The sequence below is a fragment of the Tursiops truncatus genome, chromosome 12 (genome assembly GCF_011762595.2).
Source record: "Tursiops truncatus isolate mTurTru1 chromosome 12, mTurTru1.mat.Y, whole genome shotgun sequence".
Classification (NCBI taxonomy): domain Eukaryota; kingdom Metazoa; phylum Chordata; class Mammalia; order Artiodactyla; family Delphinidae; genus Tursiops; species Tursiops truncatus.
Window position 1 is genome coordinate 73,554,412 of NC_047045.1, and position 27,695 is coordinate 73,582,106.

Below are 27,695 nucleotides of genomic sequence, written 5' to 3' on the forward strand. Positions count from 1 at the left end.
GAAAGCTTTGGGGATGATCAAGCTAATTATTAGTGCTGCTTTTATTTCATATATACCATATGGAAGGGCATAAACGTTTTTCAGGTCCTAAAACCTCAAGACCTCTAAGTGCTGTACATAACACTTGGTGATAAATTAACATGATACATTATAAGAACTTTTTTACCATAACCACACTTGTTTTTGGTGGGAATAAGTGAGTGTCCACAGGTATGAAAATCACTCTTGCTTCACAATGTGGAACTATATGATATATTAAGTTATTTCAAAAACAATCTTTTATAATCTGTTATATATATATTCTTGAAAATTAAAGTTCATTACCCTAGTGAAACCATTCTACATCTTAAGAGTTAGGAACACATCCATCCCTGTTCAGGACTATACCTTTATCTCCTAAATTAAGATGTAACTTACAAATGGATGAAATATTTATTTCTCTACAGCTAAGTCTGAACATCAGTAAGTACCTGATTTGTATTTTTGACTGGCATATAGTCCTCATCTTCTTTTTCTTCAGAGCAGTGGCGGGTTTTCTTCTTGTGTTTTTTACTTGTGTGTGAGTAACCTGACTTTGAGTCTTCTGCCTGCTCATCTAGTATAAGATCATATTTTGCACTGCAGCAGCTAGTTAAGGACAAACATGAGAACTGACACCGGTAATACATCAAAACATAAGAATCTGGTAAACAAAGTAGGCCATGAGGTTAAAGGTAACTTTTTAAAGCAAGAAACATCTCAGAAGCATAGAGTATATTTCTAAAACAAAACTAATTCATATTTTACTTCATTACAGAGTCAGGAAAAATGGAAAGAACACCTGTCTTTAATAAACGGTTATAAATTGGTAAGTGGGCCAAAAATATAGAGAGTAAAAAAACAAAATGAAAAATATAAGTAGCATAAAAAATAAGGAAGCATATTTGTCAATAATGAAAAACTTAAACTTAGAAAATGAGGCACATTTTTAACTAGAAAAAATTAAGACATTATAAACCCCAATGCCAGAGAAGCTGTATAGATGAAAAATACAGTCGTGTGACTCTTCTTTTGAGCGTAAATTAGTTCAGTCCTATAGGAGAAAATTTAGCAATGCATATCAATAGTTATCATGTTTAAATTCAAATAAGAATTTACAAAATAACAGTAAGTTAAATGAACATAAGCACAGCTGTCCCTCATTATCCACAGGGGATTTGTTCCAGGATCCCGAGGATACCAAAAGCTGCAGATGCTCAAGTTCTTTATATAAATGGCATAGTGTTTGCATATAACCTACGCACACCCTCTTTTATACTTCAAATCATCTCATTACTTAAAAACCAACACAATGTAAATGCTATGTAAACAGTTGTAAATACAACATAAATGCTAGTAAATAGCTGCCTGCACAGCAAATTGAAGTTTCGCTTTCTGGAACTTTCTGGAATACTTTTCCTGAATATTTTCCATCTACAGTTGGAAATCCATGGATGCAGAACCTGCAGATACAGAGGGCTGACTGTATACATAACAGAATTTTTTTTTTAGGATTATTTTTAATACAGAAATTAAGAACAATAAACAGCCTAGTAATAAAGATATACTTAAATATATCAGGGTATTTCAACTGATATATTACTATAAAGGAAGTTATTAACAATGACAAATGAATGCTATTAAATAACCTGGAATGGTGTTTATAAAAAATTAAAAATGGAAAAAGCTTGAAGCAAAAACTGTATATACCACACAGTGATTATAACTTTATAAAGCTTTATAAAAGATCAGGGCTTGAGAGGAACAAGGAGAAATAAAAAGTATCATTTGCCCAGGTGGTAGAATTATGAGTGAATCATTTTTAAATTTCACATAAATGTTATAAAAATTGTAATAATATGTTTTAATTCAGAAATAAGTGTTTAATATACTATAATGTCTTAGAATAAGAGAAAATGTAAGACTATTAGAACCGCTTCTAAAAAGAATCTTAAACTCTAAAACAGATTCTGAGGAAGGCTGACAAGGACTAGAACAGTGGTTTTCAACAGAAAGGCTAGGAGGAAGCCCAAAGCGCAGAGCTATTTCAGTGGCGTGTGGGACTAGAGTAACAGTAGACACACTTCCCTCAGGACTAGGGCTTCGCCAGGCTACAGCTCTATGCTTCCTCAGCGATGTCTCTCATTCAGTAGGAAAACACTGCAACTTCTGGCTTTTCACAAGACGGCTAACGACAGCTGATCAGCCTGTACCATCCTATTATTACTCCATTATCTCCAACTTCTTTTCTCCTTTATACCATGTCGCAATGTTTCCATAGTACCTTCTGGATGGTCTCCTTCTCCAGATACAAATTCAATAGTCCCTGCCTATGATTTCACCTCAGTGTTTGCTCTACACATGCTGCTCTCTGTCCAAAGTGCTTCAGAGGGGGCTTCCCTGGTGGTGCAGTGGTTAAGAATTTGCCTGCCAATGCAGGGGACACAGGTTTGAGCCCTGGTCTGGGAAGATTCCACATGCTGCGGAGCAACTAAGCCCGTGTGCCACAACTACTGAGCCCATGTGCCACAACTACTGAAGCCCGCGCGCCTAGAGCCCGTGCTCCACAACAAGAGAAGCCACCGCAATGAGAAGCCCGCGCACCACAACAAACAGTAGCCCCCACTCGCCGCAACTAGAGAAAGCCTGCGCACAGCAACGAAGACCCAATGCAGCCAAAACTAAATAAATAAATAAATATTTAAAATAATAATAAACTATTCAAAAAAAGTGCTTCAGAGTGTTTCAAACTACTGATCATAATCCATCAATCCAGTTAGTGGGTCACCAAAAGCCAGCATTTTAAAATAACATAGACTAGAAAATAGAGTACACGGCATCTAATGAAAATATTATTTTATAACACTGTTGTTTCAATTACGTGTGTGTGTGTGTGTGTGTGTGTGTGAGAATGATTATATACTTGGACTGTACTGAGTCAAGATGTAAACTGTATTTAATGGATCACAGATAAAGAAAATATTGACAGTATCCCACCTCAGCCCTCCTCTCTCCCCATATTCAAGCTGTAGCTTTAATGTCACTAAGAGTATTACTTGAGGTTCCTCTGACCCCTTACCTCTATTATGAGTCCCATATCCCACAAATGCACTTCTCTGCAACACTCTAGACGTATTTAATTAATGGTGATTATTTAATGTCTGTTCTTAATGTCTTTAAGGTCCAGAGGCTACATTTCATTGCGAAACTTCACTGGGCATGTAACCGATGCCAAATAAGTATCGGCTGATTACTTGTAATACCACCAAGACACTTGTTGTATCTCTTCCTTCCTTGCTCATCCACTATCTTCTACTCACCACTACAATCAAGACTTCTAGAAGATGTCAAATCTCTCCAAAATCCTACTTTGTGATCTCCCTGTCCTCTTTTCCCCAATTACTTCCCTGAGGTCTAGTGCAGCCAAGTTAAACTTCTCTCTTCTACTTCTATTTTTGAATCTTCTTATTAATGGTTTAACAGCACCTTCTCTCTCATGATCTATAAAGTACATCCCATGTCTTTCTAATTGGCTTATCTGTACTTAGATTATCATCAGAATCCCCTTTCTTCACCATGGTAATAATGTATGTGAAAATATATATCTATGTGCTACATATGAAGACATATGTTCTGTCCCCCTATAACTGTACCTATAATTTGTAGATTACAAATGACTTGCTAAAATGAAACCTATCAACTACCAGGAATGTAAAGATCATCCTACTGGGTCAGATTCATGAATTCCTTTCTCTTGTTCAGTATGCTGTTTGTGAATAATGAATAGTGGTTTGCACCAGGACATGCCTATCTTCTCCATCAACTTCAAAAGGTTAAAAGCAGCACTGTTCAATACTAGCCATGGGTAGTGGTTTAAATTTAAATTAATTAAAATTAAACAAGTTTTAAAATCCAGTTCCTCAGTCCATTTCACAAGCTCGATAACCACATGTGGTTAGCAGCCATACTGGACAGTGGAGTTACAGCACATTTCTATCACTGCAGGAAGTCCCGTTAGACAGCACTGGCCTATAGACTGATTCTCAAACACACTGAGTTCCTTTCTTAACTCTCAGTAGTCTATCATCTTGAATTTAAAACACTTTAATACTAGGTATCCTTCCTTTTCAGCCTGAACACCCGCTATGCGGGGAAGATGCCTCCTCCTACTTCATACTCCACAGCTGACCTTCCTTTCATTTGTCCTACACACTTCCCTTCTTCCAGCTGCAGTTTCTAGTGGTTGGCCTCAATTTAATTTCAAAGATTTGGTGAATAAGTCTCAAGTGTATTCCATCCACACCTTTTATGATTCTAAGATTTCAATCATACCCCCTCTAATGTCCATGTTTTAAGACCAATCTTAGTTTACTGTTTGGTTTGTCTGTATGTGAAAGCCTCTTTTCATGCTGATTATGTCAGTATACTCCAGACTTTATCCAACTCTAACTCCTTACAATGCTTTGTGCATTAGACAGCCAATACAATAAAAAATATTTAACAGGTCAACCTGATATTCATCTTTCCTGATGAATACTTGGAAAAAAAATGTCTATATAGTATGGGCAAAGAGAATCCCTAAAACACCAACAGAAACTAGGAAACAAAGAAACTACTTACGAGAAAGAATCACAAAAGAAATAACCTTTGCCATGTATGGAGTGATAGATTTATAATGAGAATATCAATGAAGAAACTAAAATGACATAATATAAGAAGTATGTTTCATTGCTTCTTATTTGTCTCAGCCTAAAACTTGAAAGAATCTATAAACTAAAGGGTCAAGTCAATGGATTTCTTTTTAATCCTATAAAAGTCAACTCTTGTACACAATAGGAGCCCAATAAATATTCGTTGCTAGACTGACAATGTATTATGCAGAAAGAAGCAATCTAATAACACAAAACAACAACAGGATTTTATCTACATATTCACCAACTCCAAAGAAGTTAAACATATAAGAAGGGTTAACACAAAGAGTTTAGCTTAGCTATAACAAAGAAATTTCTGATTATGAGAAATTTAAAACATTAAGATTATATATAGAAAATACAACTCTTACCTGCAGATCTTCTGAGAATAAGAGATAACCTTAACCTAGGTGTAGGGAGGTAAAAGAATTAAGCTCAAAACTTCTTTCAACCTTAACTTTCTCCATACAATAGAGAATATACTGAAAAAGCAAGGTATACAATGTAAAATGGTGAAAAGAGATAACAATAAACTAAGTGATTTCTTCACAAACCATCTGGATTCAGGAACTTGTCTTCTATAGCCTTTTTATAAGGTATCACACTCAACTCTCCAGATTGGATGGTCAATACGTATTGACCAACTGGTTCTTGTGAAGGATACTCCTGTTTGGGCTTTACTTTATCTTTCAGAACCAAATTACATGGTTTGTCCTGTTCCTTTTCATACTCCTTGAAATCACTCTTGGTGTACTTCCCACCTATTTATTTAAAAAAAGAAGAAACAACCTAGTAATAAAATCACCTGATTCATCAAGAACAATAATTATTTTATAAGAGGTATAATATGTAAGAACTATTTATAAGTGGCATATATATCACGGGATAGAAAAAGGCTGAGAAGAAAACAAAAGAATCATAGTAATTCATTCTCCACCACTATTTTAACTGAAATCAGATATCCATTTTGCTAGGTAGCCAGATGCTGCCCCCTAATGACATACATGAATATTACAACACCAAACTTCCAAATCCTAAATTACGCAGTGAATACAATCACTGGAAAATAATTCAGGGTTCAAGTAGAGCCATTAAGTCTATGAGAACATTAGGCCCAAAGGAAATTGAGAGCTTGGGACCTGCGTCTGAGATCTGAGAGGCTTATAAGAATCAAAGACAAGATGAATCTATTTGGCAATTCCAGAAGCTCTGTAAAGGAAAAGGGCCAGTAGGCAAAGTTTCATATAAATGTGAAACAGACAACTGTAAGAGTTAAAATACTGGTAACTGTAAAAAACAGGCATCATTCCATCACTGAAAAATATGTGCCATGTGCCTGCCATTAGAAGTCTCACTATGGATGAAGCAGTTATGGTATATAGTAGAAGGAGCGACAGATCCAAGTGAGAAGTTCTGGATTCAAATATTGACTCCAGTGGGAGGTCCTAGGTAGGACACTTCAATTCTCTGAAAGTCATTCTCTTCATTTAGGAACTGAAAATAATATCAACATTTCACAATGCTGTTGGAATTATTAAACAAGGCTATAAGGAAAAGTACTTAGCACTGTGAATGGTACACAAGATATGTTCAATTTTTTAAAATGTGAATCCATAATATACAGAATTATCTCAGGAACTTCCTTGGTGGCACAGTGGTTAAGAATCCACCTGCCGGGGCTTCCCTGGTGGCACAGTAGTTGAGAGTCCGCCTGCCGATGCAGGGGATGCGGGTTCGTGCCCCGGTCCGGGAAGATCCCACATGCCACGGAGCGGCTGGGCCCATGAGCCATGGCTGCTGAGCCTGCGTGTCCGGAGCCTGTGCTCCGCAACGGGAGAGGCCACAACCGTGAGAGGCCCGCGTACCGCAACAAACAAACAAACAAACAAAAGAATCCACCTGCCGGGCTTCCCTGGTGGTGCAGTGGTTAAGAATCCGCCTGCCAATGCAGGGGGCACGGGTTCAAGCCCTGTCTGGGAAGTTTCCACATGGTGCGGAGCAACTAAGCCCGTGCTCCTCAACTAGAGCCTGCGCTCTAGAGCCTGCGAGCCACAACTACTGAGCCCGCGTGCCACAGCTACTGAAGCCCGTGCGCCTAGAGCCCATGCTCAACATGAGAAGCCACTGCAATGAGAAGCCCACGCACCGCATCAAAGAGTAGCCCCCGCTCGCCACAACTAGAGAAAAGCCCGCGCGCAACAAGACCCAATGCAGCCAAAAATAAATAAATAAAGTTATAAAAAATAAATAAATAAAAACACTGCATCAGCAATCAAAAACCCGTAGTATTTCAGTATACACAGATTCAACCTTAAATTTGTTATGGTACCACTAGCAGAAATTTGACATATATATGCACATGTGGGATATGTCATTATGTGTAGGGATAGGACCTAGTACACAGAAGATCTTTTAATTTTGTACCATATGACAACTAAAACAAACAAACTTTATAAAAAAGAATTTTTTTTTAAATTTATTTGTTTTTGGCTACGTTGGGTCTTTGTTGACGTGCATGGGCTTTCTCTAGTTGTAGCGAGTGGGAGCTACTCTTTGTTGCAGTGCGCGGGCTTCTCAGCGCGGTGGTTTCTCTTGTTGCGGAGCACGGGCTCTAGGCACACCGGCTTCAGTAGTTGTGGCACACGGGCTTAGCTGCTCCGCAGCATGTGGGATCTTCCCAGACCACGGCTCAAACCCATGTCCCCTGCACTGGCAGGTGGATTCTTAACCTCTGCGCCCCAGGGAAGCCCCAGAAAAAAGATTTTTTAAGAGTTTTGCATCTAGAAGAGCCAAATCACCAAATGATAATTACTTTGGAAACATGTTATGTCTGCAATGGGTAATTATAAGTAATTTATAATACAGTCAAGCAAAAAATATATTCATCATCAGTTTAAAATACACATATACATCAGATAGAGAAGGACAAATATCATATGATATCACTTATATGTGGAATCTAAAAAAATAGTACAAATGAACTTGTTTACAAAATAGAAATAGAGTTACAGATGCAGAAAACAATCTTATGGTTAACGGGGATGGGGGAGTGAGATAAATGGGGAGACTGGGTTTGACATATACACACTACAATACATAAAACAGATAACTAGTAAGGACCTACCATATAGCACAGGGAACACTACTCAATACTCTGTAATGACCTACATGGGAAAAGAATCTAAAAAAGAGTAGATATATGTATATGTATAACTGAATCACTTTGCTGTGCACCTGAAACTAACACAACATTGTAAATCAATTATACTTCAGTAAAAATTTTTAAATTTTTAAAAATACAAATATACACACTCACACACACATACCCCCATCTTATATACTAGATAGCAGCTAGGGAAAATCAAATAGCAGGAGTTACATCACTGAACATTTCTAATTAACAGCACTGTCAAAAGAGGTACACACACACACACACACACACACACACACACACACACAAACACGATGCAAAGCAGAACAGAAACAAAGGAAGATGAACCAACATACCTTTTCCTTTCCATTTAACCTTTGCAACAGACTGGCTAAAGTCCACATGTATTCTTCTGTCATCTATAAGTACATTGTCCATTTTGAAGAACGCTTTCTCACAATCTTCTTCCTGATAGTAATTATAAAAACTCAAGCATAAATCTTTATGGAAAAGATTTCTGCAGCTAGAACAAATACTGAAAATACAAAAAGTTTCTTGTTACTAAAACTAAAATTTGAATATTTACTATGCACCAAATGCTGTTAAATGCTTTGCATCTACTATCTCAATTAACTCTGATAACACCCCTATGAGGTACTACCTATTATTACCTCCATTTTGTCAAAGAGAAAACAGAGGTTTAGAGAGGTACAGAAGTTGCTAGAGGGCACACAGTTGGCAAGGGTGAGAGCCAGGATTTGAACCGAGGCAGTCTGATTGCAGTGCACATACATATACTTACCAACTGTGTTATACAAATCCATAATCCCTTTTACTCAAAACCCAAAAATATCCTGAAAACTGTTTTTATAAATTTGGTGTTAAAATCCATGTGACAGCAAAACCTAATGGAATGATAAACCTTAACTTATTCTACTTAGTATGAATATTCATTTGTTTTCACAGCGGAAGTATTTCTGTGATTACGGAATGCTGACTCAGAAGTGTGCCACGTAATCCAGAGATATGTGTGTTGCGCACACACACACACACACACACACACACACACAAACACGCAGTATTACATTCCTAAATTCTGAAAAAGTTTGAAATGGGAACAGCTATTCCCAAGGATTTTGGATAATGGATTGTGGGCCTATGATACCAAGGTCTATGTTACATAAGAATCCTTGCCAGTAACTTTGCAAGCCCTACATCCCCATTTCTGACATCTGAAGACTAGAAATGACACATTTCAATCCAGCACTGATCAATTTTCTCCTAGGTCCCTGGAAACTTATTTTTTGGTCTGTTCACAGCTCAACTAGAAACAATCCAAAGAGAAGCAGATAAAAGAACTAGTTATAATCATTTATTTACAATGTATGTCAAGAATTAAATGGAATATAAACTCCAAGGGACAAAATTTTATTCATCTTTGAATCTACATCATTTAGACCATCATCTGGCACATGGTAAGCAATCAGTGCATGTTTGATAAATCTGACTGATGACCCCTAGGCAGGCATAATTCCATCACTGTGCCATTTCCCCAAAGAGAAAGTTCTCAGATACTTTTTTTCAGGAGGATAGTATTTGCAAATACTCAATTTACTTATACCTAAACAATAGTTAAGGAATCTCTTCAAAATTTAGATTAAACACAACATTGTAAATCAACTACACTTCAATTAAAAATTATAAAAAACACATATGGAAATGCATGCCAAGGACAAAAATATCCAAGAAAATCTTTAAGAAGAACAAAGTTGGAGGACTCACACTACCAGATATCAAGACATAATAAAGTGATAGTAATTCACACAATTTGAGAGTGGTGCAAGGACAGACAAATAGACCAGTGCAACAGTGCAGCATCCAGAAACAGACTTTACACATGTGGACACCTGATTCATAACAAAGTCGGTACTGAAAAGCTATGCGAATGGGTCAACCTTTTTAACGAATTTTGCTGGGTCACCTGGCTATCTTATGCAAGAAAAATGAAATTTAACATGAAACACATAATATACAAAAATCAAATTTCAGATCTAAATGGGAAAGATAATTTCGCAACAAAGCTTCTAAAGATAGAATAGAGAATATTTTCATGACTTCAGGTAGGCAAACATCTTTAAAAATAGGCAATAAGGAAGAAAAGCTGACAAACTGAACTAAAAATTAGAAATTTCTGCTTATCAAAAGATACCATTAAGAAAGGGAAAAAGGCAATCCACTGAGCAGCAGATACTTGCAACACATACAACCAAAAAAACAGTCTGTACCCAGGAAGTACAAAGAATTCTTACAAATCAATAAAAAGGCACAAACACCCAATCCCAAAGTGGCCAAGTCTTGAACAGGTACTTCATTTTTATAAAGGACGTTTAAATGGCAATAAACATATGAAAAGGGGCTCAATCAGGAAAATGCAAAATAAAACCACAATAAGATACCACTACACATCCACCAGAGTGGATAACATTTAAAAGACAGACCATACCTAGAGTTGGTAAAGCTACAGAATAATAGGGACTCCCATACATTGCTAGTGGAAGTGAAAATTAGGATAATCCCTTTGGAAAGCTGACTGGAATTATCTCCTGAAGCTACACCTACCCTATGACCCAGCAATTCCCTCCTGGATATATACCCAACAAAAATGCATACACTTGTACACTGAAAGACATGACAGAAATGGTTTAGAGCAGCACCATTCACAGTAGCCAAAACTGGGAAAGACCCAAACGTCCATCAACAGCAGACTGGAAATCTAAATAATGTTATATACACGCAATGAAATACCATATGGCAACGAAAATTTACATACACACAATAAAATACTATATGTCAGTGAAAATTTACATGCACACATAAAATACCGTATCTCCAATGAAAATTAACAAAAAAGTTAAAAGCTACATGCAGTAACGAACAAATCTCACAAATGTTAGTTTAGCACTGAGTAAAAGAAGCTAGACAGCAAAAACACACATTGTGTTTACACTGATATCAAGTTTAAAATTAGACAAAATCTATGATATCAGAAGTAGCAGCAATGGGGAAGTTTGTGGAAGGGGACACAGGTGGGGCCTCTGGGATTCCGGTAATGTTTTTTCTGCTGGCGTTTTATTCCTTGACCTGGGTGGTGATTTACATGGGTGTATTAACTGTGATTAATTCATCAAGCTGTTCACTCATGAGCTGCACGTTTTCGGCATGTATTTCATTCCTCAGTTTTAAAAACATTTTGATCAGATTATCCAAAGCATAGAGAACTTGCATAACATGCAAAAAAGACTCAGCAATGGACACTTACAAAGAGGCTACCGCTCATGAGAATCATGAAGCAGAATAATATAGCTTAATCTAATTTTCAAGAAAAGAGAAAGGCTACAAAAGATTCACCTCAGGGACTCCCCCGGTGGCACAGTGGTTAAGAATATGCCTGCCAATGCAAGGGACACGGGTTTGATCCCTGGTCCGGGAAGATCCCACATGCCACGGAGCAACTAAGCCTGTGCGCCACAACTACTGAACCCGTGTGCCACAACTACTGAAGCCCACGTGCCTAGAGCCCGTGCTCCACAAGAGAAGCCACTGCAATGAGAAGCCCGCGCACCGCAATGAAGAGTAGCCCCCGCTCGCCGCAACTAGAGAAAGCCCACGCTCAGCAACGAAGACCCAACGCAGCCAAAAATAAATAAAAGATTCACCTCAAAAACTGAAATGTTGAATCATGATAAAGAATCCATAGATTCTAGGGCTTCCCTGGTGGCGCAGTGGTTGAGAGTCCGCCTGCCGATGCAGGGGACACAGGTTCGTGCCCCGGTCCGGGAAGATCCCACATGCCGCAGAGCGGCTGGGCCCGTGAGCCATGGCCGCTGGGCCTGCGCGTCCGGAGCCTGTGCTCCGCAACGGGAGAGGCCACAACAGTGAGAGGCCCGCGTACCGGAAAAAAAAAAAAAAAAAGAATCCATAGATTCTAGAACCACTCTATGCTCTACAGTTGACCTGAACTATGTATTCATGGCAAATGGGATACGTGCGGAAGATATTAGTCAATCTGCCATAAACAAAATGAAATTATGTTTGTAAGCAAATAAACAATATAATCTATGCTCAGTGATGGAATACACTGTCAAGTTGACAAAAAGTATTCATAGCAAACTAAAGGTAGAAATCTCCTTTCTGCTGACACCAATGTACCTTGTAAATATTATTTCTGGTACACCTGACACAGTGTCTAGGTATAATGTGTTATGTGTCTGTCTTCCTCAACCCTCCATTATTCATCTTGTACCCCTAGGGCCTACTGCAGTGCCTGAAATATAAAAGGTGTTCGACAAGTACTTTGGGATAACTATAACTAAGAATGAGCTACTATTGGACATACTTCAGTCCAAAGCTGCAAAAAGAAATAACGTAGCCTAGCAAAATGGCTAAACACATTGGGAACAGCATCAGACATATCTAAGTTCAAATCCTAAGAGCAAATACAAGCTTTTTTTTGTTTTGTTTTGTTTTGTTTTTGCGGTACGTGGGCCTCTCACTGTTGTGGCCTCTCCCGTTGCGGAGCACAGGCTCCGGACGCGCAGGCTCAGAGGCCATGGCTCACGGGCCCAGCCGCTCCCTGGCAGGATCTTGCCGGACCGGGGCACGAACCTGTGTCCCCTGCATCAGCAGGCGGACTCTCAACCACTGCGCCACCAGGAAAGCCCAAGCTTTTGTATTTATTTATCAGATGAAGAAAAGTGCAAAGAAGAAATAGAATTAATACAAATGTTCCTAGTCACTGTATAAGTCACATTTAAATTTGATGGTTTTTTTAAAAAGAATTACACTAAATTTATGAGTATTAACAACGTTTTAAATCTGAACAATTTTATAAATATGGGTGGTAGTTTATATTTGTTACATAAAATGTTAATTGAGTTATTAACTATTTCTTTGAAAATAAACAGCAGGACAGAAGGCTATGACATTCACTAGGTACATGATTTTAAACAAGTCACGCTACCACTGTGTGTCTCAGTTTACTTATTTGGAGAAGGAGGACAGTACCTATCTCAGAGTTGTGAGGATTAAATGCAGGTCAAATAGCATAATGCTTGCTTAAAGAAAATTACTTGAGTAACATAAGCTATCATTCCTATTATAGATCTAGAAAGTACCCATCTAACCTAATACTCAAGCTTTACTTATAAGGAAGATAATGCCTAGAAAGAAGAATTCTAAATAAACTGCCAAATATCATAGAACAGCTGGTCAGTGATAGAGCTGAAATTAATATCTAGATCATAACCCCCAGATTGGTTCTCTTTCTATTACTCAATTATTATATCTACCTAAATAGCACTGAAAAATTATTTATAGAATGCGAAGAACTTTACCTAAAACTTTAAAATTTTAAAGATACATTCATGTAGGTTGAAACTGAACCTAAATTAAAGATACATATATTAACATTGATAGATGTTAAATTTATCCCCTATTTGAATATAACAAAGTTATTTTTCTTGGGTGCCTAAAGAAAGGGCAAACTAATTTTCTAATCTTAGAGACTAGAAAAAGTTCTATACATTTTCACACTTTAATATCATAGAACAAAAAAAATACATATTTAATATATCTATATTATGACCTACTTTTTCAAATTCAATAAAAGCATAACACAGGGATTCTCCAGTCTTCCAATCCCGGATAACTTCACAACTGAAAAATAGTTTGGAAAAAAGTGACTTTAAAGAAAAAGCATTCACTCTTACTCTTCAAAAGTAAAAAACAAAATAAGCCAAAGTTAAATTCACAGAACTATATTTCTCCAAATCTCTTCAATAATAACTATTTTTTTAAAAATAGTTCACCAGTCTAGAAACTAAATTATTTAGATTCTACTATAAATGCCCTATCTAAGCCTACAATCCTACATTCCCAAAACACTGAAGGAAGAATAAGATAAAAATATTTAATTTTCCTTTGGCAAAGGGAAATTACTGCTAAAAATCCTTTTAAATCGTAATTTATTTGTAGTCCAAATACAGATGAATTACAGATTATCTAATGTAGAATAATGCACACACATTCATACATATACATATGTTTAATAAACTTACGATTTGGGGGTTTTGAATTTTAATATAAACCAAGCTCAAATGTAATCACATAAGTCTAGCTATTATACAGAATTAATCCATCTTAACCAAATGAAAGGGCCAATAAGATGGAATTTAAAGCAACTGGCTTAATTCTTTTTCCTCATGTATCTCAAGCCTCATTTTAAACACATGAAATGAAACAGGGATATAAAACATTGTGAGAGAAACGAAAAGTAATCACATTATAGCATATGGTTCAGCTGCTACAATATTTAAGTATACATTAAAATGTAAATATTGAACAAAGATCTAACCAAAATTATGATACAACCAAAGTTGTAGGCAGGGAGAATGAAGAGGGCAGGATAGAAATAGACATGAATCCTCATCTTCCTTAGCAAGAAGTTAGAACATAATGTCTCCAATTTAAAAATAAGAAGTAGCAGTATAGGAAATATTTTTGTAAAGATGATATATTATAAGTGAGTAGAGGAATAAAGGCAGGTAGTCTTTTATAGGAAGATTTTTCTTTCAATAGGAAGAATAAAGAATGGCTTCATAGAAGAAAAAACATGAAATGAAAGGAAATTCTAAACTTAAAATAATATTTTTTAATCAATTACAAAATATTCCCCTTTCTCACAGAAACACTAGTTTCATAAACTTTTGCACTAATAATACAAGGAAAATTAACCAAAAGAAAAATTTTAGAAAACTTAGATTCAAATTAATTTTGACATAGGTTGCTGGTAATTCTAGGGAGAATTTAAATGAGATAGATATTTAAAATATTAAAGAAGAATACTACAGAACTAGACTTAAACTGTTCCATTCACTTCCTGTTTTAGAGTTGAAAATGTCTGTGCTGGGAGTGAGAGAATCATTCAATGTATAATGCATACACACACACTACAATATATATACACACATATATCTACGCATACACATTTACATACATGTTTTTCTTCCCTACTATCCAACAGACTCATCTGTAAAACTCACCAGTATAAAATTCACTTTTGAGTTCACAGACTCGTCAAAAATGTTATTAGAAAACTACTAACTAATACCTAGTTTTTCTAAATCTTTCACTAATTCTAGAGACTACCTTCTTATTGGCCCAAATCTTGAGAATATTATCTCCAGATCTTCATCTGTGGTCACTGGATTCAATTTACACACAAAGAGCACATTTTCTGGAGGTTTAATATCTGCATCAGGTAGGTCTCCCACCTAAATGACAAATAAACAAGAATATAAATCAACTCCTTTATTTAATTTGCATTCTAAATATCCCATATTTAGCCCACAATGCTGATTCCCTGAAATATCTAAATTTACATTATAAACTACAGGCTCAGCAAAAGAAATCTTAATAGATTTCAAGATTCAAAACTCCATGCTTCCTGGCAGTAACAATATTAATAGCCAAAATATTTACCAGACCCCTACTTTGTGTGAAGACCATGTTTGGCACTTCATATACATTACTGCCAATTCTTAAAACAACCATGCAATTTCCATTTTACTTTTCCATGAGTAAAAATTAAAAAAGGTTAAATAACTAACTTGCCCAGGGTCACACAGTTGTAAGCAACAGAGTTGGGATTTGAACCCAGGTCTACCTGGCTTCAAAGTCCCAATTTTATCTCCACTTTTTTCTTTCTTCAAGTATTTAATATATTTTTGAAAGAACTTATGTAAGTATATCTAAGTTATGAAGCATGAAAATAAAAACACCCATGATGCCACCAACTAGCTTGAGAACTAAAATGTCCCTTGATCCCATTATCCCTCTGCCTCTCTCACCACGAATGAGCTTTTTGGTTTTCCTTTCTGGTCATTCCCTTACAGATCTTTATAGAGTTCTGACACATAAGTATATACCCCTAAGTAACATATTGTTTAGTTTTACTTGTTTTTAAACTTTTGCAAAATACTGTCATGCTGAATCTAGCCTTCGGCAATAAGTAATGCCCAATTCTTCTCCACATTATTGCTCAGTATGGAACACCAACAATTCTGGAGAGTGTTTCTAGCTTTTTAATCTCACCCTCACTATCATCTTCTACTTCAGTCAAACCAAAGTCAACTTCATGGTCAACTACTGTGCTGAGCCGAGCCTACCACTTCCTACTAAAGAACTAGAGAGGGTGACAGTAAGAGAAAACCATGATGTAATGATATGATATAATGATGGTGTTGTTTTCCTTGTGGGAAAAGTATGTTGACCATGAGCCTTTAGATGGGGAAACAATATACCTTCATACATATATTCAAAAACTCTCAGAGATGATTTCAGGTAAGATTACTATATAAAGTGTTTCCTCTTGGACAAACACATTAAAAAAAGAGAGAGAAATCTTGGAAATCATAAACAGTAAGAAGCAACTGAGCCAGTAAGATCTGCTCAGTGTCTCTGAAGTCTATCAAAAGATAGCAATAACCTATGCCCAATAAGCAGCATTACAACATATATGGGGAAGAGCAAATCAGTAAAATCCCAAAAGGCACCTATAATGGCAGAAATACATCTAATGGAAGCACAAATGAGAAAAAAAAGTTAATGAGTTAAAAAAGAACTTGTTATACTACTTAGTCAAAGATAACTTTAAAATACTGCAAGGAAATTTAAAATATTCATAAGCTATGAAGGTCAAAACAATATTGCAAAACACTAGCTGAATTACCATTACATTATACACAAATAAAGCGAAACTGATGTTCTTAGAAAATAGAGGAAACTTGTTAATTGTGAGAATTGAAAGGACACAGGATCACCTAATGCAACAGCTAAAACCCAAAACACTGACAACACCAAGCGCTAACAAGGATGTAGAACAACAGGAAGTCTCATTCTTGCTGGTGTGAATGCAAAATGGTAATTCAATTTGGAAGAGAATTTGGCCGTTTCTTACAAAGCTAAACCATACACTCCAGCAATTGTGCTCCTAGGTATCTACTCAAATGAGTTAAAAATTATGTCCACACTAAATTCTACACACAAAGGTTTACAGCAGCTTTATTCATATTTGCCAAAACTTGGAAGCAACCAAGATATTTAATAGGTGAATGGATAAACAAACTGTGGTAGACCCATATGAAATATTATGTAACTATCAAGAGAAATGAGCTATCAAGCCATGAAAAGACATGGAGGAACCTTAAGTATACGTTGCTAAGTGGAAGAAGCCAATCTGAAAAGGCTACACATTGTATGATTCCAATTATATGACATTCTGGAAAAGGCAAAACTATGCAGACAGTAAAAAAAGATACTGGTTGTCAGGAGTTAGGGGGATGAACAGGTGGAGCACAGAAGACTTTCAAGGCAGTGAAACTATTCTGTACAATACATGGCATTTGTCAACACAAAGAGTGGATCCTAATGTAAATTAAGGATTTTAGTTAATAATAATTTATCAATATTGGCTCACCAATTGTAACAAATGTACCACACTAATGGAAGATGCTAATTAAAAAGGTAAACAGTTGGGGAGGGTGAAGGGAGTACATAGGAACTCTCTGTACTTCTTGTTCAATTTTTCTGTAAATCTAAAACTACTCTATAAAATAAATTCTATGTATTAAAAACAAAACAAGAAAAGGAATCCACAAGTCCATATAGATAATGAATATATGATAAGTAGAGATAATAAAGGAGTGCTCTTCCTTACAAAAGGCAGGCTGACAAGTGTGGAAAAAAGGGCAGAGTTGGGAAATCACCACTTTGCACCCATCAGAGTCAAGATTGGTTCAAGCAATAGTCACGGATGGCTAAGAAATCCAGAGGGACAGTTTGACAAGGAATAAGATATCTGAAGGTTTCAAAGTGCCTTTCTACAGATGGCTTATTAGTTGCAAGGGGAAAACAGAAACTATGCAGTGGAGTCCCCAGACAATGGATTACCTTGACCAAGTGATCAAAACGAACACTTTCCAATGAGAGGCAGATGGATATTATCCACCTCCAGATGTGACATCTGAGAAGGATACAATGTCACCTATGTAGTACTCTGGCTATGGGTGTATAACCTGAATCTTAATGACAAGGCAACAGCAGATAAACCTAAATTGAAGAATATTCTACAAAATAAATGACCTGTATTCTTCAAAAATGTTAATGTAATGAAAAATAAGGCAAGTTAAGGAATTCTTCCAGATTAAAGAGATTAGAGCAACATGACAACTAAATGCAACAGATGATTGATCATGAGATGGATTCTAGACTGGCAGGAAAAAAAAAGCTATGAAGGATATTACTGAAGTAACTGACAAAACTGGAAGGTAGACTGTAATTTCTATCAATTTTAAATTTCATGATTTTGATATCTATACTGTGAATATGTAGGATAATATTGTTGCTCTTAGGAAATACACACTAATGAAAGAGAAAAGATATCTGCACCGCAATTTCAAATGGTCCCCCCAAAACAGTATGTGCATATGTGCATGTATAATCAGAGACAGAGAGGGAGAGGAGAGAGAGAGAGAAAAAATGAACGATCAAAGCAGATGTGGCAAAATGTTAAAAATGGGTGAATCTGGGTAAAAGGTATATAGAAGTTGTCTGCGTTATTTGTAATTTTTCTGTAAATTTGAAATTATCTGAAAATAAAAAGTTTAAAGAATATGTCAACTCCTCTTATTCTGGCATAAACTTTCTATACTTTGTTGATGAAAGCTCTGATGATAAGCTAATGTTCTTTCCCTTATAAATCACTTACTCTGGCTGCCCAGGTGCTCAAAGGATTTTTCTTTTAAGTCCAGTAATTTTCTTAGAATTTGTCTTGGTGTTGGCTATTCTGGGTCAATATTCTCAGATAACACAGTGTGCTCATTAAACTGTATATTTTTAATTTTTTTTCAATTCAGTAAAGTTTTCTTGAATTATAATCTTTAGTATTTGTTCCTTCAGACTAGCGATGCTAATACGAATTTTAAAACATAATGAACCTGAAAGCTCTACTATATAAAATAATGATAGTAATAAAAACTTAATTATTATCCATCCATTCCAATATTATTGATGACCTACTACGTGAAAGGTATACCTATTCCACAAAAATAAGAAATGGAAAAAATGCCTAGTAGGTCAACTAATCATGTACTGAATAACTGTTCCCCAAATGACTTCATATTGCTAGTAATACAAAAAAGAGTATACTTTACAGTGTTCAATTTCTGCCCAGGTTTTATCCTGTACTTAGTATTTTACTATTTAATCTCAATACTTGAGACGTACAAAGAATTATTCTCTAATATACTTAAAATTCAGTCCAAGAAACTCTTTAAAAATGAGATGAGTATAAACAACTGAAACCCAATTAATATTTGTAAGCTGGATATCCACTTCCCATTTTTTTAAAAAGGCACTTAGCACTATATTAATAGTGGAATCAAATCTGTTTACTTTCATTTGTGTTACTATGTCATACAAAATTTAATCCAAAAAAAAACTCTTAGCTAAATTTTTTAATATTTTAAAGACTATCAAAAAGTCAGAAATAAACTCACAATGAGTATGTATTAAATATATTGCTGAAAAACTATTCGAACAAAGTAATTATCTTACCATTTCTAGTAGAATAGCTTGAGTTTTGGCCTCTTTTTCTGCCTTTATTTCTTCTACTTCTTCAGCCGATCTTCCTTTGAAATCATCAATTTCTTCATCTGCTCCTATTCGACCACTCTGTAAGGCAGAAGTTACTCATATATATATTTAAAGAATAGAAAAATCTAAGAAATATGAGAGACATTATGCTTTATTCTTAGTTCCATCAAATGTGTCAGAACATTTGTTTCACAAATGTGAAACAAACTTACAAACCTCTGAAAATTGATTTAGATGAATTCAATAATACTAGCCAGACTAGGCATCTAATTTATTTTGAAATCAAAATAAACATTTATATAGGAACTACCTGGTATCCAACTAAGTGCTGAATACAGAAGATAAATGATCTTAGAAATTAAGCATTAAATCCCAACTATAAAGATAAATTCAGCTTTGAGGAAGCCTCATATGCAGAAATTTTTACCTCAAAAGATCTGAGGGAAAAAGTCTCCATTATGCCACAGAAATTTCTGGGTTCTAGCCTGGCTCAAAAGTATCCCCAGTTGAAAAGTTCCTTCACAAGCTGATAATTTAATTTAGCCTTAAAGCTACACTCCTATCTAGAGTTAAGAGATAAGAGAAATATTTCCCCAAGGTATTCATATAAGCTTCCAGAGCTAAGGCAAGAATATTAGGGAAATAAAAAGATAGGTAGAAAAATGAGTATCTCCTTGGAAGAGAAAAAAGAACTCTAAACTTGTCCTAGTATTACTGATCAAGCAAGATAATCATTCTGAAGAAATAAGTTTTAATAAGGTAAAAAGCAAATTTTATGCAAAACATTAATATGTATATACATTCAATCACAAGAAGACTCTACTTACATCTAGTTGTTCCCTTGTAGGTTCTGGTGATCGATCAGGAATTAATAGATCAGGAGGATCATCAAATGGATCATCTAAAATCACTGTATGATTTATCCTTACAAAATAAATCCAAGTCAAATGTTACATTTATGTCATTTCAGAATCCATGTTTTACTTTTTATAAAAATTATAACAAATATCTTAAGTATCTCTAACACCAAAAAAAACCATAAGCTCTTAAATTTTATTGCACAAGGATATTACTAGTGTATACTTTCACAATTAGTGTTACTGTCTTTGATTGTTTGATATTATATATTATATTTATTACTCTGCATTATGCTAAGATGTAATATAAATGACTAAATCCTAGTAATTTTGTCATAGCTCTCAATAATCTGCATTTTTTAAAAGCTAAAGGATTAATAATTCCTCCCAACATAAGCATTTATAATTAGTACAAGTATTTTTTTAAATAAAGGTCTTCTCTATTATAAAGATTCTTATAGTCACACATTTTAGAATTATCCAAAAACCAGTCCTATGTATGCCATCCCCATTACCTGTCAAACATCACATATAAAACATTCTAGTACATTTCAACAGTAAACTATAACCATACCTGATATCTTGATATGGAACAAAGTCCTTATCAACAAAGGTCTCATTAATTTTCTTAATTATGTCCATGCCTTCTGTCACTTCACCAAACACTGTATGAACACCATCAAGGTAATCTAGATTATCTCCTGTTGTAATAAGAAACTATATAGAAAGACATAGAATAAATACAAATATATATATAATTCAAACTGAAATCAGTTACAAAAGACTACATTAATTGCATGAATTCTCACCTACTTGTCACTACTACTAAGTATAAGGCACAAAGCTTAAACATAAAATATCAATAAATACAGATGCTCTGATTGTTTAAAACACTTGAACAAACCAAATCTCAGTTTTTTCACATGTAAACTGTGAGGGAAAAAAACCATCTACTCCAATGGGGCTGTTGTGACAATGAATGAAAGGTGCTCAACATGACCTGTTTTGAAATAAGTAATCAATACTGAAAGGAAACGGGCCACACTGTGAACAGTGATATTCCAGGAATGGTGGGATTGTAGGCAATATTATTTTCATCTTTGTGCTTTTCTGTATTTTCTAAATTCCTCCCAATGGACATGCTTTACTTTTAAAAGGACAAAATAATAAGGATTTTTTTAACATAGGAAAAAATAGTGTCATTTTTTTCTTCTAACAAATATCTTTGATTGAAATTCTCTCATTACTAGATATTTACAAAGATAATTTTGTGGGTTCCCTAGAGCAAAACTCATCTCCTCACCCATTTCCTTACCTGAGATCCATGCTGATCACTGCCATTGTTCACCATGGACACAGTGCCCTTCTTCTTGTGCTTAATTCTTGGCACTTTTTCAGCATCGAAAAAGCTTGCTTGATCGCCATACAGTTGACTAAAAATACATACAATAAGGTTATAAAATATAAGTATACTCAACATGAAATATAAAACTACTAGGGTTACATATAGGGTGCTAGGGTTAACATATAAGGTTACCATTTGTTTTTGGTTTTTTTTTGGCTGTGCGCATGGCTTGCGGGATGGAACCCATGCCCCCTGCACTGGAAGGGCAGAGTCTTAACCACTGGACTGCCAGGGAAGTCCCAAGTTACCATTTCTTTATAGAAATGCCACTATGATTCAAAATATTCCTTTTATTTGCTATAGACATTTATGGAACTTGGGAAAAATCTATATATATATATAGATTTTTTTTTTTTTTTTGTGGTACGCAGGCCTCTCACTGTTGTGGCCTCTCCCGTTGCAGAGCACAGGCTCGGGACGCGCAGGTTCAGCAGCCATGGCTCACAGGCCTAGCCGCTCCGCGGTATGTGGGATCTTCCCGGACCGGGGCATGAACCCACGTCCCCTGCATCGGCAGGCGGACTCTCAACCACTGCGCCACCAGGAAAGCCCGAGGCAATTCTATTTTTACTCATTTGAAAATAAAAGAACTTACCCAAAAACTGATTCTCCTCCACGGCCAGTCCCTGTAGGATCACCAGTCTGTATGATAAAATCCCTCTATAATATATAGGATACTTTGTTAATTCAGAGAGCTTGCTAGATAGTTCCAATAACAAAGAACATGACTAATATCCACCAACTCACCTGTACATTGTGAATAAGGCAATAATTGTAATATTTTATTTTGCACAACTTCAGGAAATTCAAGCAAGCTGAAAGAAAGTAAATAGTAAATTTATCACAGTAGTTCACAAATATATTTTTAACCAAGTAAAAGCACAGTTAGTATAGTTTAATTTCTAAGTTACCATACAAAAACTTCCCCAAATGGTCAAATGTCCAAAGCCACTGAAAAAGGTAGTAATCCTAGAAAAAGGCAATATGTTTTAAATTATCATTTTATTCTCTTTTTCTTTGGATTTCTTGGGCATCTGAACTGTATAGAAAACTGAAACTTATCTGGGATAAGCAATCATTTGTTGATGAATTGATTTTGTAAGGGAAAGAAAAAATGAAGAGGACACTATGACTGCAAAGGATCTAGCAGAGTATCTGAAAATGGGTACAGATTATTTATATTAGAGAAAACAAAATATCTGGGACCATTTTTTTCACAATGATTAAACAGCCCTTCACAAAAATCCATATACTTATCATGTACCATGTTTTTTAAATAAATTCACTCATTTATCCAATAAACACTGACTGAGAATCTTCTAAGTACCTGTCACTGTTGTTAGGTCAAATGCCATTAAATCTCGATCTCTGCCCTTAACAAGTTTACAGTCTAGTTGTAGAGAAACATGCTAACAACTTCTCAAGGCACTAAGCTAGAAACCAAACAGTCAGAAAGACATATGAGGTGGTCCCTGCCCTCAAGGAGCTTATACTAAACTAGGGTCCTTTCACCTGAACACAAATAGTTACAATAGTGGGCACCCTGATAATACCATCTGTGCACTTAAATGGTACAAAGTTTAAAAGTGCTTTTAAATATGCCACACAAGTTGAAAAGAGATTGTTTCTGGCTGGGGAAATGAGAACACCTCCTGGAGGCTTAAGGGAGCACTAAAAGAACTGGATTGGCAGAGAGTAGAGAGTGGGCATTTCAAGCTGGGAGGACATTATGAAATACCCTGGAAGTGGGAATTTAAATGTTTTGGGGAGGGTCCAGGAGACCAGTCTAACTTCTATAACTTCTCCAGTGACACAGAGGAACAGAGGATTAAAAAGCTGGAGATGGAGCCAAGTTATTGGAGGTTCTTGAATATCAGGCTTTTGATCATTTTTCTAGAAAACAAATGTATTCCTGGAGTTACTGTTAAACATATAGGAGTAGTCCTTTAACTAGAAAACAAAAATAATGAATCTAAGTAGTGATCAACAATGGTTGCCAAAATCTTTAGGTGAAAAGCTAATGGGAACACTATAACAGATATTATCAGGTAGACAGGCCTGAACCACTAACCAATTTTAACATCACAAAAAGATCCAACCAGACATCGAGTGCCTCCTGAATGTGATGCAGCTGGAAGTACAGGCTACCTGATATGAAATATTCTTGCCAAAAACATTAAACCTGAATCTGATCAAGGCTCTGGATCTAAGTAGCAATTCATGAGAAATAGAAGGGATAGAAGAATATATTAAAAGATACAACAGGGATAAAATCAGTCAAATCCAAAATGAGAAAAATCTATCAATGACCCAGATTCTTTCTCAAAAATTTTTCAGGGAAAAAAGGGGGGCGGGGGGAACTTACAGATTAAAAGATATTTAAGAGATGTATCAACCAATATAATATATGGACCTCCTTACAAGACTAAACACACTCTTATCATACAATCCAGCAATCATGTTCCTTTGCATTTACCCAACGCATCTGGAAACAGGTCTATGCAAAAACTTGCACACGGATGTTTATAGCAGCTTTATTCATAACTGCCAAAATTTGGAAGCAATCAAGATGTCCTTCAGTAAGTGAATGGATAAATAATCTGTGGTACAACCAGACAATGAAATATTATTCAAGGCAAAAAGAATTGAGATATCAAGCCATGACAAGACGGGGGAACCTAAAATGCATTACTCAGTGAAAGAAGTCAATCTGAAAAGGCTACATACCGTATGGTTCCATCTGTATAACATTCTGGAAAAAGCAAAACTATGGACACAATAAAAGATAAGTGGTTGCCAGGAGATGCGGGGGAGGGGAATGAACAGGCAGAGCACAGAGGATTTTTAGGGCAGTGAAATTACTCTGCATGATACTGTAACGGTGGATACATGTCACTATACATTTGTCCAAAGCCACAGAATGCACACCACCACGAGCGTACCCTAACATAAATAATGGACTTTGGGTGATAATGATGTGTCAATACAGGTTCATCAAATGTACCACTGTAGTAACAAATGTAAAGTATGTACAATGTTACATGGTAGAAACATTACAAATGTATTACAAATGTACCATTCTGGTGGGAGGTACGACAATGGCAGAGGCCTGTGCACTGGGTGTAGGGGGAATATGGGAAATCTCTGTACCTTTACCTCAGTTTTGCTATGAACCTTAAAGTGCTTTAAAAAAAATAAAGTCTTAATTTTAAAATGGGGTGGGGGAGAACCTACAGATTAAAAGATATTTAAGAGAGACTTCCCTGGCGGTCCAGTGGTTAAGGCTCTGCGCCTCCAATGCAGGGGGTGCGGGTTCCATCCCTGGCGGGGGAACTAAGATCCCCCAAGCCGAGGGGTGCGGCAAAAAAATAAAAAATAAAAAAATTTAAACATCCAGTGGAGTGGGGCTATAGATGAAACATTTCACAACTGTTAAACAGAAGCTGATCATCAGCACATGAGAGTTCATTTACATGTTTCTACTTCTGTGTATGTTTCAAGTTTTCTATAACAAAAAGGTTTAAAAAAAAAAAAAAAGAGGGCTTCCCTTGTGGCGCAGTGGTTGAGAGTCCGCCTGCCGATGCAGGGGACACGGGTTCGTGCCCCGGTCCGGGAAGATTCCACATGCCGCGGAGCGGCTAGGCCCGTGAGCCATGGCCACTGAGCCTGCGCGTCCGGAGCCTGTGCTCCACAACGGGAGAGGCCACAACAGTGAGAGGCCCGCGTACCGCAAAAAAAAAAAAGAAAAAAAAAAGAAAAAGAAGGGAGAGAAGGAGGGAGGAAAAAAGAAAAATAAGTCTGGATATACTTACTATAAATTGATAAGTAGTTACATATAGAAGTAGATACCCAATCACCTGCTTACAAATATATACAAATAGGGTGGACTTATGTTTTTAGTGTCCCAAGCTATCTTTGCAGAAACATTGCTTGTCCATTTTGTCCGTGTTAATTAGGTGAGATAACCCTACCTCCCCTTTAGTCTCTCATAGTTCTACGGAAAAAGGCCCACAAACTTGCCAGGTGCTGCTCCACATGGAGAGTGTCAAACTCAAAGGAAAGCAAATCCAAGAGATGAAAAATACAATTCCCTAAAAAATCCTGTGTACCCCCTGGTCCTGCCATCCTTAAAGCTTACCCCAGTAACATGAGGCAATCAACTGTTTTCTTTAAGCCAGTTTGTGTTGAGTTTCTATCACTTGCACAAAGAATCTTAATACAACACATATATTTGCATTACTCAATATAATGAACCTTTGGTGTATGCCCTCAAAGTGTCAGGCACTGCAGTAGATGCTCAGGATATAGAGATAATTAAGACACAGTCCCTATTCTCTTAGAGTTTACATTCTTGAGAGGAGCCCAGGACTTGCAAATTAATTCCAGGAAAATAGGTAAATGTATAACAAAATATGTACTGTGATTTATAAAAGACCTGAGACAGAACACAAGAAACCAATCGAACTCTACTTAGGGACACTGGAGAGTTTCACAGAAGAGATCATGCTTGATCTGAAAGTTTAATAATAAGCAGGAACTTTGCCAAAAGGACAACAGCGGAGAGAAATGTGGGGTAGAGGCAACAGTATGAGAAAGGCATAGAGGTATGGCTGAGTGTTGAGGGGTGGCGATAAGTGAGCGTGGGATAAAGTGCAGCACGTCGGAAGGCACTCAAGGTACCATACTGCAGCTTGTTTCATCTTCTTTCATAGACTGCATTCCGTGGGGGCAGGACCCTGCTTGTAACTAAACTCTCCTGGTCTCTAGCTTCTCCCCACTCTGAAACATTCTCCACACTGCTACTTATTATCGTCCTAAAACAAGAAGTTTGCCATGCCTCCATCCTGCTCTTAATCCCTTCAAAGACTCTGGGCTTAAGGCTATTCACGACCTGACCTAACCTAAAAACGTGTACAACCAGACTCGCAGTCGGCCATTCCACTGTCAAGCCACGCGGATCTACTTGCTATTTCCATTAAATTTCAAGCAAACAAGAAAACCCTCGCTCCCACTCATTTTTCAAAGAGCAAGTTCAAGGGCTCTGAATTCTTTGCTAGCTTTGCTTCTCCCCGCCCCCTGCCAAAATTACACCCTCCTCTGGTTTCCATGGCAACTTACACATTCTTCCACTACAACGCTTAAGAAATTAAATGGGTTGCGGCGCCTATTTCCACCAATTTAAAATTAGACCCTCAAGGGTAAGAGGCCCATTCTACGGCTTGGCACAAAGTCTCGCATAGTGGACGATCAATGAGTGTTTGCTAAGGTTGGGTGCACACCTCTGGACAGCCCTTCCTCCAACCACGAGGGATGCCCACACTCACGGCTCCAAGCCCATCCTCCCTGCTTTCATCAGGATATACTGATTACACACCAAGGAATACTGCTTGCGTTCCTCTGACTAGTGAAAAGCAGTAAAGCCGCAAAAGCTATGGGCATTGTATATGCTGCATTACACACACACACACACACACACACACACGCATTTAATAACCACAAGCACCCGCCACCCGGACCCAGCACCAGATGCGGAGAAGGGCTGCTCCTCAAAAAAACTTTTCAACCAAGGCCCGCTAATAAAACAGCGCAGTCGCGGGCACCATCAGCCCAGAAGCTCCAACCAGTCCACGGGGACCTGGCAGAAAAGGCAAAGTGGGGAAGGCAGATAGCGGCCCGGCGGAGAGGTGAGCGGGGCCCGGGCCTCACCGCGCGGCCGCTCCTCCGTGTACAAGTCGATGACGACATCGCCCAAGGTGGTCTCCAGCAGAACAGCCATGGCGCCCGCTCCTCCTCTGCAACAAGCCCCAGGGGTGACAGGCTCAGCCCGACGTCAACTACGCCAGGCGTCACCCTCGGCGCGA

At 36.9% G+C, this 27,695-nt stretch overlaps 1 protein-coding gene across 1 annotated transcript in view; it reads right to left on the reverse strand.

Moving 5' to 3' along the window:
• The window catches only part of PPIL4 (peptidylprolyl isomerase like 4), a 34,015-nt gene extending 6,320 nt beyond the window's left edge, over positions 1 to 27,695 (reverse strand). Inside the window, exons 1-12 of the mRNA XM_004320995.3 lie at positions 27,541 to 27,695; positions 22,582 to 22,649; positions 22,430 to 22,494; positions 21,745 to 21,862; positions 21,004 to 21,146; positions 20,400 to 20,496; positions 19,534 to 19,650; positions 15,067 to 15,191; positions 13,509 to 13,575; positions 8,217 to 8,328; positions 5,374 to 5,470; positions 471 to 618 (exon numbers count right to left, since the gene is read on the reverse strand). Coding sequence (XP_004321043.1) covers positions 471 to 618; positions 5,374 to 5,470; positions 8,217 to 8,328; positions 13,509 to 13,575; positions 15,067 to 15,191; positions 19,534 to 19,650; positions 20,400 to 20,496; positions 21,004 to 21,146; positions 21,745 to 21,862; positions 22,430 to 22,494; positions 22,582 to 22,649; positions 27,541 to 27,610 — 1,227 coding nt within the window. The 5' untranslated portion in view covers positions 27,611 to 27,695. The remainder of the gene's footprint in view (positions 1 to 470; positions 619 to 5,373; positions 5,471 to 8,216; positions 8,329 to 13,508; positions 13,576 to 15,066; positions 15,192 to 19,533; positions 19,651 to 20,399; positions 20,497 to 21,003; positions 21,147 to 21,744; positions 21,863 to 22,429; positions 22,495 to 22,581; positions 22,650 to 27,540) is intronic.